This window comes from Elephantulus edwardii, unplaced genomic scaffold (genome assembly GCF_000299155.1).
Source record: "Elephantulus edwardii isolate Elephantulus edwardi_28Jun2011 unplaced genomic scaffold, EleEdw1.0 scaffold00041, whole genome shotgun sequence".
NCBI classification, from domain to species: domain Eukaryota; kingdom Metazoa; phylum Chordata; class Mammalia; order Macroscelidea; family Macroscelididae; genus Elephantulus; species Elephantulus edwardii.
Genome location: NW_006399791.1, coordinates 5,109,857 through 5,125,878, shown reverse-complemented (window position 1 = coordinate 5,125,878; position 16,022 = coordinate 5,109,857). Strand labels below are relative to the sequence as shown.

General features: G+C 43.9%; 1 protein-coding gene across 3 annotated transcripts in view; it reads right to left on the bottom strand.

The window, feature by feature from the left end:
- Positions 1 to 16,022, bottom strand: part of AP3B2 (adaptor-related protein complex 3, beta 2 subunit) — a 48,914-nt gene that overhangs the window by 19,975 nt on the left and 12,917 nt on the right. For 2 of the 3 annotated variants that reach the window (XM_006885134.1, XM_006885135.1), the window contains exons 2-4: positions 4,090 to 4,165; positions 3,871 to 3,945; positions 3,499 to 3,594 (exon numbers count right to left, since the gene is read on the bottom strand). In XM_006885134.1, the coding sequence (XP_006885196.1) occupies positions 3,499 to 3,594; positions 3,871 to 3,945; positions 4,090 to 4,165 (247 nt within the window). The remainder of the gene's footprint in view (positions 1 to 3,498; positions 3,595 to 3,870; positions 3,946 to 4,089; positions 4,166 to 16,022) is intronic. The other variant, XM_006885136.1, reaches the window with a different exon arrangement.

Sequence of the window (16,022 nt, the reverse complement as noted above, 5' to 3'; positions counted from 1 at the left end):
TGAGTTAAACAAAACAAAAATCATTGTTGTTGTCCTAAAACAGCATGAATTTCATTACAGAATGCGGTCTCCAGCATGACTGGGCAGAGCTGTTGTAGTGCCGAGGTCAGCACACTCGGGCCCTAAGGCCAAATCCATTTATACTGGTTTTTTGTAAACAACATTTTATTGGAACACAATCAAGCTGGCAAGTTTATAGATCCCTCCAGCCTAAAAAACCCCCAACCTTACTTCCATAGCCTTGACTGGGATTTATGACGACCCTCTACTGGTTTCTTATGCTGTAAATATTTTTTCTCTCTCCCCCACCCCCCACCGTGTGTGTGTGTGTGTGTGTGTGTGTGCGTGCGCGCGCCGTCAAATTGGAGCTGACTGGTACAGGAGGAGATTGTCCCTCCTTCTCCAGCAGAGCATATGGTGGATTTGAACCATATACCTCTGGTATTGCAGTGCAGCTTCTTGTCACTAGCCCACCAGAGCTCCCTTATTAACTTTTTTTATAACTTAAATCTTATTAACTTTTTTCCACACAGTGGCTGGAGGATTTGAACCACGAACCTTTCAGTTAGCAGCTGAATTAAATATACTTTACCCCCAGAGATTTTCACAGTTGACATCGCATTGCCCCAAAGTCTAAAATATTGAACACGTGATAGAAAAGTTTGTTAACCACTGTTGTACAGTGATCATTGCACTGAGTTATAATAAATGACCTGTGGTTTCCTAAGAGGGAAAGGGGCAGAGTATAGAAAGTACAGGCAAATGTGAAAATTATCTGCGTGGGGAAGAAAAATCCAGAACAAGTTTTATAAAATAATTTTTATAAATGGTTTCATTCTTGTTAAAAACAAAAAAGTTAAATATAAAAACAAAAAAAACTCAAAAAAGTTTCTTGCCAATCTGAGCTGGTGGCTATGATATTGGCTTAAAACAACTGTTTATCTTATTGGTTCCAAGGTCGAAATTAATTGCCATAGAATTAGAACAGTTTCTTGGCTGTAAATTGCACAGGAAGACACCAGCCATGTTTCTCCTGAGGTAAAGCCTTTGGGTTAGCAGTGTAACTCTAGGGACTATGCCAACAGAGCTCCCTTGGTGAAATACTAAGAAGGTTTGAATAATGTTCCTAATGACGGAACCAAAGCTCAGAAATGGAAGACCTTATAGGCTCATGGGAATCTGAGAGATGAGCGTGGCAGCATCTATCAAAGTCTCATAGATAAAGGCTGGATGCTCTTCAGCCAGCACACAGGAAGCCTGCAGGGCTGGAATAGAGGGGATAGTGAGGAAGCCAAGAAGGAGACCTGAACAGCTGTCCTTGGAGCTTTCCAGTATGCTGGCCTTGTAACGAGTTCCTGAGAGATGGAAAAAGTTAATGCACTGAGAGGAGGTGACTGAGTCCACCCAGAAGCGCCTAGGAGGAAAGCCTGGTGATCTACTTCTGAAAAAGCCGCTGTCGAAGATCCTATGGAGCACAGTTCTACCATGACACCCAGGATGGTCATGAGCAAAACTAACTAGGCAACTGGTTTGCTTTTTCACGAGTTTAGCCTTTAAAGATGACCAATAGAGCAAACCAAAAAACACCACCACAAACCCAAAACCAGATTCCCAAGTCCCTGCAGACTTAAGATTTAAGCTCGTACACTGTGAGAGCTTGAAGGATCTTTCAAATAGAACTCTCCAATAAAAATCTAACATTCATTTATTCACTAAACATTATAAAACTTAAAAGTTTAGCGACAGTAAGCAGTATGCATATTGTTGGTAGGAAACATCCAGTCAATTCCAACTCCTAGAAACTCTAGGGGACAAAACAGAACTGCCCACAGAGGTTTTTAGGCTGGATCTCTACAGGCAGGAGCCCTGACAGTGCAGTGGCTACGTGCTCAGCTGTTAATCAAATACCAGTGGTTCGAATCCACTAGCTTCTTGGGAGGTGGATGTAGCACTTCGCTTCCATAAAGATGAAGCCCACTGTTGAGTTGATAAAGATTACAGCCTTGGGAGCCCTGTGGAGAAGTGAGACTCTGCCCTGTGTGGTCAGTAAGAACTGAAAGTGGCTCGACAGCAATGGGCTGGGTTCTTTTGAGTCTTTATGGGAACAGATCATGAAGCCTTTTACTGAGTCACAGGGAGGATTCAAACCAGCCTTTATACTAGCAGTGGAATGCTTAAGCTTGCACTACCAGCGTTCCTTATTAAGCACATACAAAGCAGAGAATTTCAGAATGAATTAGTTTCACAAAAAACACAGCTGCAGCATCACTGATTAGCTCAAACCTCTTGTAAAGGTGAAGAAACAATCCTAGATGCCCTTTTCATAATTTATTTCTGAAAAACAGAAAAGAGGGCTCGATACAGTTTTCTTAGTTTCTGGGCTTCATACTATTGATGCTGTGTATTTATCTCTTTAAAAAGAAAACTTCCAGCTCACACTTCAAACAGGAAGTGATTTTCTCAGTTCTAAGCCTGATGATGCTTACCTCATCAGAAAGCACTTTCCTGACCTGTAATCTAAAGTATGTCTCCCCTCTTATTCTATCATAGCACACTGTTATCTGCCAGTGTTAGGACTCTGATGCCTTGAGGTGAGGAGTCCAGGTCCCTTACAGAATCCTGGCCTCTCTATCTTTGCCTCTGTAGTGACCCCATAAGCAAATCTCAGTCTTTGCCTTCCTGGGAGGGGGAATCTACCACAACAAAGGTGATCAGATGTTAAATACTGGGTATTTTTTAATACATTGGGACTTTTAAGACAAGCAGATTAGTTTTTCTGGAGCTATACAGTTCTTCTGATTATATACATGTTCTTCTGTCATAAATCAATGCCCCAATTCTAGAGGAATGACTGGCTGTATGAAACTTACTGAGAGATGAGATTTTCAGGGTTTGTTTTGACTACACATGATGTATAACTATCTATGCATTTTTTGTGCTGACATTGGAATCTAGCCTCCATATGCAAGGCTACAATTCTCCTGGGTAGCAAGACTGCCTCTTGGTGGGGCTCAAGTATTTTAAGTAAATCCTCTGGTTCTTCTTGCCAAATTCCAGGTGAAATGGGCTCCACAATCATTGTTTTCTCTAGACACCTAGACTAGGTGACCTGCCAGTGTCAAGTTTTTGCTGCCTAGAGGTGAGAAGTCCAGATGATCAGCTCCCTCACAGAATCCTGGCTTGACAAGGTTAATTTCTGCCTGGCTATAGGCCACCATGAACACCTTTACTCCATCAGAGGGAAGGGAGAAGGGTTTTCTGCTTTCTATGGCACAAGTGGTTCATAACCTCAGAGGAGGAGAGCGAGGCATGCCCCTCATCACTCCTCCTCCTTCTGTGACTGACCTCCACCCTCTGAGGGTCTGGATGGTCCTCCTTCTGACTCTACACTTCCCAACCTTAGGCAGATTAGAAGGGGCTTCCTGACTCTGCCTGCCCTTTGGCCTCTACCTGCACCCACTCCTCCAATGCAGAGCCAACGAGGCTCAGGCCTCTGACCTTTAGTCCACGCTGGAAGGTGGAGATGGACAGTAGGGCCAAGTCTTGCTGCTCCTCCGCATAGCGCACCAGGTACACGTAGACAAGCTTCTTCACCTGGAGGGAAAGCAGGTTTCTAAGCAGGGGTTGCCTCAACCCAACCAGCTGCAGTGCTTGGGGAAAAATTCTTCATATGAGCGTCTCCATACATCTCGAGTGTATCCCTGGTCCTTTTTTCTGACCCACATACAGCTCAAGGCTGTGTTGACAGTGTCTTCTCCCAGGTAAAAGACATCTCTGGGCAGATCAGATCCTTAAGGATGAAATAGTTCCCTTCCTCATTCCCAACCCAGCTTGAGTTTATTCCTGGGAGAAGTAGGGATGAGTGCTTACCTCTATGTTCTTACAGGCCACGTTCTTCACTACGGCAGGAAATAGGTCGGAAGCATTCTTTCCACGGGCAATCATCTAGAGTGGGGGAGTCAAGGCAGAGGAAACAGGGGAAGGGCAGAGACACAGCAATGATTAGAGTAGCGTTCACAAGGAGCCAAGGAGAGGTGTTCTCGGATTCCCAGAACTCTCCCCCAAGGGCAGCCTTGCTTGTCCCCTCACCGCCACAATCCTCTTCATGGCCTCCAGCTTGAGCGAGTCCTTGTTGGTGTCCAGCATCTCCTTCAGGTCATCATGTCTAGTGGGAGACACAGGGGGTCAGCTGAGGATACAAGGGTCAGAAAGATCCATCTGGAGACCCAAGCAGATAGCAGGAGGATGGACTAGGGAAGGCTCAGGCAAGATCACAGCTAAAAGGCAGAGGCCAGAGGAGGGCTCCTGCTGCTGCTGCTGCTGGTCAAGTACAAGTCAGAGGGCTTGGTGTTTGGAGAAGTATATAAGTCAGCCAGGAACACAGAAGCAGGAAGGAGCTAAGAGGAAGGGTATGGGGTGGGACTAGGTATGGACTTTGAGAAACAGGATCAGCTGAATGGATGATAAGAGCATGAAGTTACTGGAAACGAGACAAGGCATGAAACCAAGAGCAGACAGCCTTGCCCTGACTGAATGTGTTCTCACAGACCCTAGGTTGACTCCAAAGACAGAATGAATTCCAGAGACTTTGGATGACTTCACAACAGAGCCCAGATCTGTCACTCCACGTTCAACAGTCATTTATGAGAGAAATCAAAGATCTGAATAAGGAACTCCTTGCATTTGGTTGAGGGGAATAAAGTCAGCACCCAAGTCAATACACAGATTCCATGGAATGCTCATTGCTTTTTGTCAAACTCTATGAACTGACAGTAAAATTCTTCTGGGAAAACAAATCAGAAGGTAAAAAAAATGCGAAGAATATGATTTTTTTTCTTAAACACTGAAAATGTTTTATTTTCATTTCCCCCCACACAAACTGCTGTACATTTTCTTCCAAAAAAAAATTTTGGGAATAGAAGAAAACAATGCTAGCTCCCTCAGATTTTAAAACATAAAATAGCACGACTAGGAAAGCTGTGTGGCACTATATTAAAAACAGAAAGTAAAAGATCATAGGGGGAATTTCATAAATGGATCTAAGTAGATATGTTGGGAATATGTCACCATTTTTTTCTTAAGCAAATGCTAACCGATGAACCTGGAGAGAGGAAGAAAGGCACCTAAGCGTCGAGGACTCTCCTTCATAGGGTCGCTATGAGCCACCTGTGACTCATCGGCACCTAACAACAATAATATCAACAGAGAGAAAGAGATCAGCTGGCCCAGCGGACAGAAAGCGATGCTACCAAGCCAAAGGTGGGTGACTTTTAATCCGCGGCCCTCGGGTCTATCTTTCATTGTTTTTGTTCAGACATTCCTCTAGGTCATATAGCCCTGGTGTACAAGTTGCTGTACAGTGGTAAGTTGTGGCTGCTGTGAGGCTGAACACTGTGACACTGATATGTCAAATGTGTTAATGGCTGGTTACCCAATGTGGACAGAGAGTGGGGTGGGGCTCTTCGATGAAAACAAGCTTGGAAGGAGGAGTGGCATCCAATTCCGTAATAGCTTGCCTCTAGAAACCCTATGAACCTGAGAGGAAGAAAGGCACCCAAGCGTCGAGGATTCTCCTTCATAGAGTCGCTATGAGTCGCCTGCGACTCAATGGCACTTAACAACAACAACAATGCTAACCAGGCCAACTGCTGTACAACAAATAATTTTAAGTTAAAGACAAAATTCATGCTAAGATAAATTCCACATCTGCTTACTTAATTGGTCTTTCTTAAATGTAGAAAAACAATGGTCAAATTTTATTTTTGAGGGTGATAAAGTTATCAGTGACATGACAGCTGTTGTTGTTAGATGCTGTCACATTGAGTACAATTCCTAGCGGCCCTACAAACAACAGATCTGAACCCTGCCCTGTCCCTGCTAGCCTCATCACCTCTGACACACTGGAGCCCACTGATGCAGTCACAATGTCAATCCTTCTGGATAAGGGCCTTCCTCTCTTTTGCCCACCCTCCACCTTTCCAAGGATGATGGCCCTCTCCAAGGAATAGCCTCTCTTAACAATATGCCCAAAGTATGTGAGACAAAGCTTTGTTATCTTTGCCTCTAAGGAGCACTCTGGCTGCACTTTGTCCAAGACATACCCATTTTTTTAAGCAGTCCCTGGGATATTCAGTACTCTTCTCCAACACCACAACTCCAAGGTGTCAGTTCTTCTTTGTCATCCTTATCCATTGTCCAGCTCTCAGATGCATAGCAAGTGATTGAAAAGACCATGGCCTAAATTATGTGCACTTTAGCCGATGTCATTGCTCCTTAATAATTTGGGGAGGACTGTAGACTTTCCCAGTGCAATATGTCTCCTGATCCTGACTGCTGGTATGAAGGGTTTTAATTGTAGGTCCCAGTAGAATGAAGTCATTGACACTTCAACTTTTTCTGCATCTACCATGATATTGCCTATTTGTCTAGAGAGCTAACTTTAATTTCTTACCTTCGGTGTGATAAAAATAGCAATTATAAGGTAAGGTAGTTCAGCAAGAAAATAACAGACAACCCAATTTAAAAAATGGGCAGAGGGCATAAAAAGACACTTCACCAAAGAAGACATTCAGATGGTCAGCAAACACATGAAGAAACACTCAAGATCATTAGCTTTGCAAATGATTCTTTTTTTAAAAAAGGAGATATGATCTAACAACAGCAAAGTTCAATAAGACAGCAAACAACAAATGTAGGCAAGAGTGGATAGATTGATCCCTCATATCCTGATAGTGGAAATGTAAATTAGCACACCACTAAGGAAAGCAGTTTGGCATTTCATTAAAGAGATGGGAGTAGAAATACCATTTAATCTAGCAATCACACTACTAGGTATCTATCCCGAAGAAATAACAGCTGCAGCATAAACTGCTATACACATATCCATATTTATTGCAGCATTATTCACAAACACAAAAATTTCTAAACAGCTCATCAATAGATGAAATGTATAAAGAAACTGGTACATTCACACAATGAAGTATTAGGAAACATTGAAAAACAAGAAAGAAATCATAAAATACTGTACAACATAGATGAAGCTCGAGGAAATGCTAAGTGACAAATTGGTCACAAAAGAATAATTATGGTATAGAACCATCATAAAAAAAGCTAAGGAAACATTTATACACAGACTCATTGGTTACCAGGGATTAGAAAGAGAGAGAGGGGAGTAAAAATTAAACAAGTAGTGTGTAACAAAGGAGACTTGGTGGCCACGAAGTTAAGTGTTTAACCACTAACTGAAAGAAAGGTCAGCTACTTCACCAGCTGCTTTTTGGGAGAAAGACGTGGCAGTTGACTTCTATAAAGATTCCGTGCAGTCTTAGAGATACAGATTTCTGCTAAAGATTACAGAGTTCCATTCCATTCTTTAAAGTCCCTGACAGAATCAACTGAACAGCAGTGGATGAAGTGGTACAAATAGTTAACTTTCTCACTGTTAATCAGAAGGTTGGAGGTTTAAGTCTACGCACAGATACCTCAGAAGAAATGTCTGGTTGTTTAATTTTGACAAATCAGTTCTTGAAAACGCTACAGAGTACAGTTCTACTCCGACACACGGGATTCACCATGAGGCAGAACTGACCTGGTGGTAACTACTTTGCTTTTTATGTAAGGCAGCAAAAAGGGAATGCTTGGGATATAGTTGTTGTTGTTATGTGCCGTCAAGTTGTTTGTGACTCATAGCCACCCTATGCACAACAGCCCTAAACCCTGCTCTATCCTGCGCCAACCACACTGCCTCTGACACACCCATCCCGATTACCCCAGTCACCGAATCAATCCATCTCATAGAGGGTCTTCCCCTCCTGCGCTGTCCCTCCACCCTCCCAAGCATGATGTCCCTCTCCAAGGACCCGTCCCTCCTGGCAACATGTCCAAAGTATGTCAGACGAAGCCCCAGAATCCTTGCCTCCAAGGAGTAGCTTGGTTTAATCCTCTCCAAGATGAATCTGTTTGTTTTCCTGGCAGTCCATGGTACATTCAGTACCCTTCTCCAGCACCACAGCTCAAAAGCATCCACTCTCCTTCTGTCCTCCCTAGTCAGTGTCCAACTCTCCGATGCATAACAAGCGATTGCAAATACCATGGCCTATATCAGGCGCACCTTAGTCTCCAGAGAGACACCGTTGCTCTTGATAACTTTAGAGAGGTCCCTAACAGCAGACTTCCCCAACACGATACGCTTTTTGATTTCCTGACTGCTGGTGCCAAGCCAAGCAAACTGAAGCTGTGAACAATCTCAATCTCTTCGCCATCCATCCTGACGCTGCCAATTGGTCCAGTGGTGAGAATCTTAGTAGATTAAAAAATATAATAAAAACAGATCAAATTATATTATAAAAATCTGTAAGGTCCATATCCAGTGCAGGAAAATCTTGCTGAAGATTATTTCAAAATGGCTAGAACAGTAATACATTGTCAGAGAACTGCCAGAATTTCAGATGGGTTTAGAAGAAGCCATGGTGCTTCTTCTGATATCATTGTTGATGTCAGGATCTTAGTTGAAAGCAGAGAATACCAGAATGATGTCCATTTGTGTTTTATTGACTATGAAAAGTCATTTGACTGCGTGGCTCATAACAAATTATGAACAACACTGAGAAGAGTGGGATTATGCTCATGTGAAACCTACACTTAGACCAAAAAGATGTTGTCCAAACAATGTAAACATTGCATGATTTAAAATCAAGAAAGATGTGCATCAGGACTGTATCCTTTCTCTATACAATTCAATTCATATGCTGAACAAGTAAGTCAAGAGGCTGGACTTTCTGAAAAAGAACGTGTCATCAGGACTGGAGAAAGACTTAACAACCTGTATTATGCAGCTGATACACCTTTCTTGCTGAAAATGAGGAAGACTTGAAATGCTTGCTGTAGAAGATCAATGACTACAGCCTTCAAGATGGATTACACCTCAACATTAAGGTGACAAAAATTCTCACCACTGGGCCAGATAGAGAAAAGATACAAAGTGTCAATCACTTTAACTTACTTGGATCCACAGTCAACACCCTTGGTACCAGCAATCAAGAAATCAGAAGAAGTTTTGTATTGAGAAAATCTGCTGTCAAGGACTCCTACGAGGTGCTAACGAGCAAAGATGTCAGTTTAAAGACTAAGGTACACCTGATTCAAGTCATCATCTTTCAAATTACTTGCTGCCCATCTGAAAGTTGGAAAATGACTTAGGATTACAGAAGAATTGATGCCTTTCAGTTGTAGTGTTAGAGAAAAATCCTGTATGTCCCATGGACTGTCTAAAGAATAAACAAATATGTCATGGAGAAAGTGTAGCCAGGATGCCCTTAGAGGCAAAGATGGTAAAACTTCATCTCACATATTTTAGGTATGTTGTTAGGATGGGTCATTCCTTAGGGGTCATGCTTGGAAAGGTGAAGGGTTTGCAAAAGAGAAGACCCTCAATGAGATGGATTTACATAGTGACTGTGATGGAATAACAATAGACTCAGTATATCCGAGATGATGATGAGGATGGCACAAGATAGGACAAAGTTCAGATCCAGTGTTCACATGGTTGCTAGGAATTGACTTGATGGTACCTAACATCAACATACCTAATACTCAATGTCAAGGCTACCATGAGTTCATTATCATTTATTATCCCCTGAAGGCTGATATAACACTGAGCTGACATACTGTACTCGGGGAGTGGAACATGAACTGGTATTCCTTGTCCAGTCACTCTGAGGCAGTGAACCACCTGCCCACTCAAACTCTGAGGTGTAGAAGACAAAAGAAGTTAAGCAGAGAATTTTCAGTACATCTGTGGGGAAACGTGTTTCTACACAGTTGATGTGGCCAAAGGACGACTGGTGCACTTCTATGTAGCCAGGAGCTCTGGTGGTCTAGTGATAAAGAGTTGTGTTGCCAAACAAACAGCACATAGTTTTAATCCACCTGCTGCTGTGAGGTAGAAAGATGGGCAATCTCCTCTTACGTGATTTACTGTCTCTGAAAATCCCCTGGAGAGTTAACTAAGAGCCAGTTCCGATGCTTCAGCACATAACAACAACATATACTGCCAAGACAAGGCAATTACAAATGGTGAGAAGATGCCTCATCTCCCAGGCCACACACAATGAGAATCCCAAACCTGCACAAGGATTTTGACCTGGGTATAAAGAACTTGGCCTTGGGAGGTATCATCAGTGGTAGAAATGAAACCAACCAACCAACCAGCCACAACAGAAAAAACCTCCTGTGTATGTCTTTTAGTGAAACACTTAAATAATAAAAAGCCAGCAAATGGAGCTAGCAATTGTAGCAGAGGGAAGACCACAGTAACAGAAAGAGGCAAACACAAGTGCTCTGATGCTGAGAAATTAGCTAAGTGGCAAATGCTTAGAGGAAAAGAAGAGCTCATCATAAGCACGCCTTGTCCCAGTGCTGCAGGAATGCAGGAGTACCTTATGGATAACTAACAATTAGTGAGGACGGGAGGGCTGGGAGCTCATGTTTCAAGGATTTAAGAAAATATCTTTCCTAAAGAGAATTTTGATGGAAAGTAAAGTAAAAAATATGTCTTCCAGAACACAAGAGACCTGGTTAGCCATCAGTTAAGAATCAGAGAAGGTATTCAACCCTAGCCACATTGAACTTAAATTCACCAACCTAGGGGAATGCTTCTGAAATCAGAAGGCACCTTCTGTTCTCCCGTGGAAAAGCCAGGGATCAGAAGACAATCAACCACCATGTCACCCTCAGACAGATCAGGCTGTCAGATCCTAAGGGGCAGGTGGAATATATACAGTTACAGACTATTGGTTAAGTAGGTCTGAGCAGCAGGGGCACCACATTGCCCAACATACAAATGCATATCAGTGAACCTCCAGGGTTCCCACATACATACCCACAGCCAGGTTATACACCCCACAGATGCCTACATACCCCAACACACGTAATAAGCACACAAACCATTAACACGCTCTGCCAAATTATATACAAATAGTTCTCCCACATCTCCTTCACAGACATGCCCACAACCCTCTGAGACACACTACAAATCCATCTATCCTCACAAACTACTTGTAACTCCCACAGACATGAATAACCAACCAGTCCACAGCTGCTATTGAGTTGACTCCAATTCATTGCAGCCTTATATAAGCCAAGGTAGAACTGGGCTTCCAACAGCTAATTTTTCAGAAGCACATTGCCAAGCTCTTCTCCTGAGGCACCTCTGGGTGGATTCAACCCTCCAACCTTTCAGTAAGCAGTTATTGTTGTTGTTAGTGCCGTCAAGTCAAGCACAACTCATTGTGCCCCTATGAACAAAAGACAGGAGCCCTATTCTGTAGCTATCATAGTTTCTTTAAGTTCATAGAGTTCCCAGAGGCATGTTGTTTAGGAAGTGGATACTACTCCTGCTTCCAAGTCTGTCTTAATCTTGGAGCTCCACCAAACACTGTCTACCATGGGAAACCAATAGGGCATTTGACACATCAGTCCCACAGCTGTTCAGCATCACAGCTGTACCATTTAGTAAAATGTTTGTCCCAGTCACAAATAACAACATGCCCTCTGGCCATGGCCCAATCAACCTTTAAATACAAAGGCCTTCTACCACATCTTGACTGACTCTAAACAAGAGGCTTCCAGCCCACAGGTCATCAGTTAAATCCAGCAAATCCACTCAGCTCACACACAATTGTGAACAAAATAAAAAACAACCAAACAGTCCACAGCCAACTCTCAACCCGAACAAGGGAGCCCACCTTCCAGAATCCAACTGCTTCACACATCAGTAAGCAGTAGAGCACATTAACCATTAGCTCCCACAAAGCCCTACCACAGGCACTTCTACAACTCTCACAGAAACACGGACACATCTACACCCTCCCAACATGCTCACCACACATAAACACTCACATAACTATAGACACTCACTCCCCAGCAGATATACAGAAATAAGCATTCTTCAGGCAAGTCACCTCATAGACCCACTTACATACATACCCGCAGAAACATATCCACAATCCTCAAGGTATATGCCCATCACAGCCACCCCACGTACACAAGCACCTTTTCCACTAACTTGATCACCTATCTCATCCAACAAAAAGACCACTGGAGTCCTATTTGAGATTCCTGGTGATAAATTCAGGTTCCTAAAAACAAATGCAGGGAGTTCTGTTGGCCTAAAGATAAGGAGCTGCACTGCCAACCAAAGGGCATGTTGTTTGAATCCCCAGCTCTCCGAGAGAGAATGATGAGCAATCTCCTCCTGAATGACCGACTGCCTCTGAAAACCTACTCAGGAGCCAGCTATGTGCTGATTCTGATTTGGTGGCACATAACATCACCAAATATATCCTTCCTCAGAGATCTTCTGACCTCCTTCAGAGGGGTTGGGTAGACACCATTACACAGACTCACTGTTTCATCTGTGTCTTTCTACTCAGCTTCAGTGAGAAGTGGTCAGTTTCCCAGACTTTTCTAGCTTTGAGTATGCTACAAAGCCTCCTTACCCACCCCTTACTCCCCCACCCCATGTCCTCACTACACCCACAAATGTCACAGACCCACGTCAAGTACGTAAGTCCCAAGGTATGTGCTGAGGCACCTGTACCACTCCCAGCCAGCCAGCCAGCCAAGCACACACATTCCAGGGCACTACAAGCTCCAGCCTGTGCAACAGGAACTGAGAAGAGAGGGAGGGACCACTGGATGTAAGACAGATGGAGGACCTACAGGACTGCTGGTCAAGCAGACGGCACTTTGCCCCAACACAGACAGCAACACTCTTCTGGGGTTAAATCAGTCTGGGCTTCCTTATCCTTCCTCCAACCAGCTTAAATTCCCAAAAGGGAAAGATGTTCGGCAAGCTAGAACCAGGAAACATGAACCTCCTGGTCAGATCCTCTTACATTGCTCTCCCTCTGACTTGACCCCTGGCTTGGCCTGAGGGACCTCACTGGGGCATCTGGAAATAATCAGGGGCTACAGCACAGCACTGAGACCAGTGATGCTTACTTCCTCTCACCTGCACCCCTCTAGTTCCCTTCTCTCCTCAAGTTCTAACCCACCGACAGATTAGAATACACTGGCTGAACTCAGTCTATGCTGTGTTGTGTCCAAACTCTAGCCAGAGTCCAACCAATCAGGGCTTTGGACTGTAACCCCAAAATATTTGACGCTTCTCACCTCAGTCTTTAGGGTGCTATGTGCTCTTCCTGTTTCCCCATTCATTCTCCCCATTCATTCAGTCCCCATACTGTGTCCCCTGTGCAACATACATACACACAGAGAGAGAGAGAGAGAGAGAGAGAGAGAGAGATCAGACTCTAAATGGCAGTCCAGTCTTTTCCAACCCGAGGAGGTAAGACTTGTGAGCGACTTTAAGCTGCCAGTGGCCCTGGCCTTCCTGGTTGAATGGTGACCCTTAGCAGTCCCTCTGTACCGTAGGGGTTGGCTCTGGCTCTGGCCATGCTCTGAGACAGGTCCTTCCTGGGACACTTCTGGGACTGTGTCTTCCTCTGTGGCCTGCAGCCATCGAAGTTCCTCAGGCTGAAGAGCCTGGTACCAGGGAGGTGATCCATCTTCAGGGGTCAGCACAGGGCTGGCGGCCTCCTGATCAGAACCGCAGGCCCCTCTGGACCCTGGCCTTACCACGGCCCCTGGGAGTTGCAAGAGTCGCTGCATCAGGCACTGACCAGGTCCTACCCAGGGATGAGACTGAGCTGACAAGGGAGCTAGGGCTGGCCCAGTGTCACTGTGACCAGATGGCCCGCCCCCGAAACTCAGAAACCAGACACTGGCAGAGAGGAAGGCTCTGGTTTCCTAGTCAGTCAGCTCAGTGCCAAGGCCTCAAGAGAGGAGGGTGGACTGGGGACTAGGCCTACCTCAGTCTCAGGGGAGGGGACTAGGGGGTCAGGAGCTAACCCAGGTGGAGGGGAGGGTGAAGCATCAGTTCCTCCCTCGCATCACAACTGCATCTCAGCTACCAGAACTGCCCTTCCTCAGAAGCCTGACACATTCTTCTCATTCTGACCCCAACTTTTTGATCCTCACTTGTCTTTCCACAATCAGTTCCTTTATTTTTTCCTTCCCATCAGCCTTCCTTCATCTTTAGTTCCTTCTCACCTGGACCAGGTCCTTCTGATGCTCTTTCCCCCACCTCTATATATATATGTATGTGTGTACACACACACACACACATATACTGGTTTATTTACAAAGTTTGTATATATGCATTGTTTTTCACATCAAATCTTTCCCATTTGCTTCACCCATCCCTTCCTCCACCCATCAAATTCTGAGACCCTATGATTAACCAACCACCCTTGCTCCACCTCATCCCTCTGCTCCTATCCTGGATACTCATACTCGTTCTACAATAATGGTTTCATACAATATTTGTCCTTATGGGACTGAATTAGTTCACTTAGCATAATGCTCTCCAGTTCCTCCCAAGTTTGGTAGTAATTTACAAAATCATTGTTCCTGCAGGCTACATAGTGTTCCATCATGTGAATGAACCATAATTTCTCATTCCGTTCTACTGTGGTTGGACATACAGGCTGTTTCCATATTCTTGCTATGATGAATAACACTGCTATGAACATTGTTGTACATCCATTTGTGCTTCAGTTCTCATTTTCTCAGGATATATTCCAAGCAGTAGAATAGCTGGGTCGAATGGAATTTCTATGTTTGGCCTTTTGAGGAAGCATCCAACTGCCTTCCAAAGTGGTTGTACCATTTTATAATCCCACCAACAATGTGTAAGAGTTCCTATCTCTCCACATCCTCTCCAGCATTCATTAATTGCTGCCCTGTTAAACTTTGCCACTACTACTGGAGTGAGATGATATCTCATTGTGGTTTTGATTTGCATCTCTCTTATTGCTAGTGATTTAGAGCATTTCTTCATGTGTCTGCTGGCTATCCAAATATCTTCCTCTGTGAAAAGTCTTTCCATGTCTTTTGTCCATTTGGTAATTGTGTGATTAGTCTTTTTCTTGTGGAGGCCCTGTAGGATTCTGTAAACTTTTGAAATGGTATTGCCAAATGTTTTTTCCCAGTCAGCAGGGGTTTTTTTTTCACTCTGTTGAAAAAAGTTTTTGACGTGTACAGGGCTTTAATCTTTAGAAAGTCCCATTCATCAATTTTATCCTGTCCAGATTGAGCATTTCTGGCTGTAATTGGCAGTTTCTTTATGCCATAGACTAGGCCATCTAAGCTTGATCTCAGTTTGTCTCTGATGAACTTTATAGGTTTTAGTCTTTACTCTCGGGTCGCTGATACACCTTGAGTTGATTTTTATATATGGTGTGAGATGTGGATCCTGTTTCAGCTTTCTGCAGGTAGTATCCAGTTTTCTTTCTTGATCACATCACTGGCCCTCTTGTCCCTTTGCCTTCCATGCCCTCACCTTGCCAGAGTGGCTGGCTTTATACAGTACGGATATCCCAAACCCCCTCATCCCTCATAGCCTTGTCCCCACTCTTCACACAACCCACCAAATTGCCCACAATGGACTACTAATCAAATAAAAACAACCCACTTTCCAGAATCCAACTGCTTCAAACAAGAGACTCTCAGGCAAGCTCCAACCAACTTTTAATCACAAAGGCTTACCCACCAGGTCCTAACTGGTTCAAACAAGAGGCTCCCAGCCCACAAATGATTGTTAATTAAATAAAAAAGACCAAACAGCCCACCACTCACTGTTGATGAAATACATGATACACGGTGGTGGTGGTTGTTGCTAGATGCCATCAAGTATGACTCATAGTGACCCTATGAACAACAGATCTGAACTCCGTCCTATCCTGTGCCATCCTCACACCTCCTGACACACAAGAGCCCACGGTAGCAGTCACTGTATCAGTCCATGTGGTTGAGGGTCTTCTTCTCCTTTGCTGACCCTTGACCATTCCTAGTGTCATGTCCTTCTTCGAAAAAGCAAATAAAGAAAAATGTTAATGATGGTTGAACCTAGGTGAAGAATACATATATATTCATTCAACTTTTCTTTTTTTTTTTTTTTT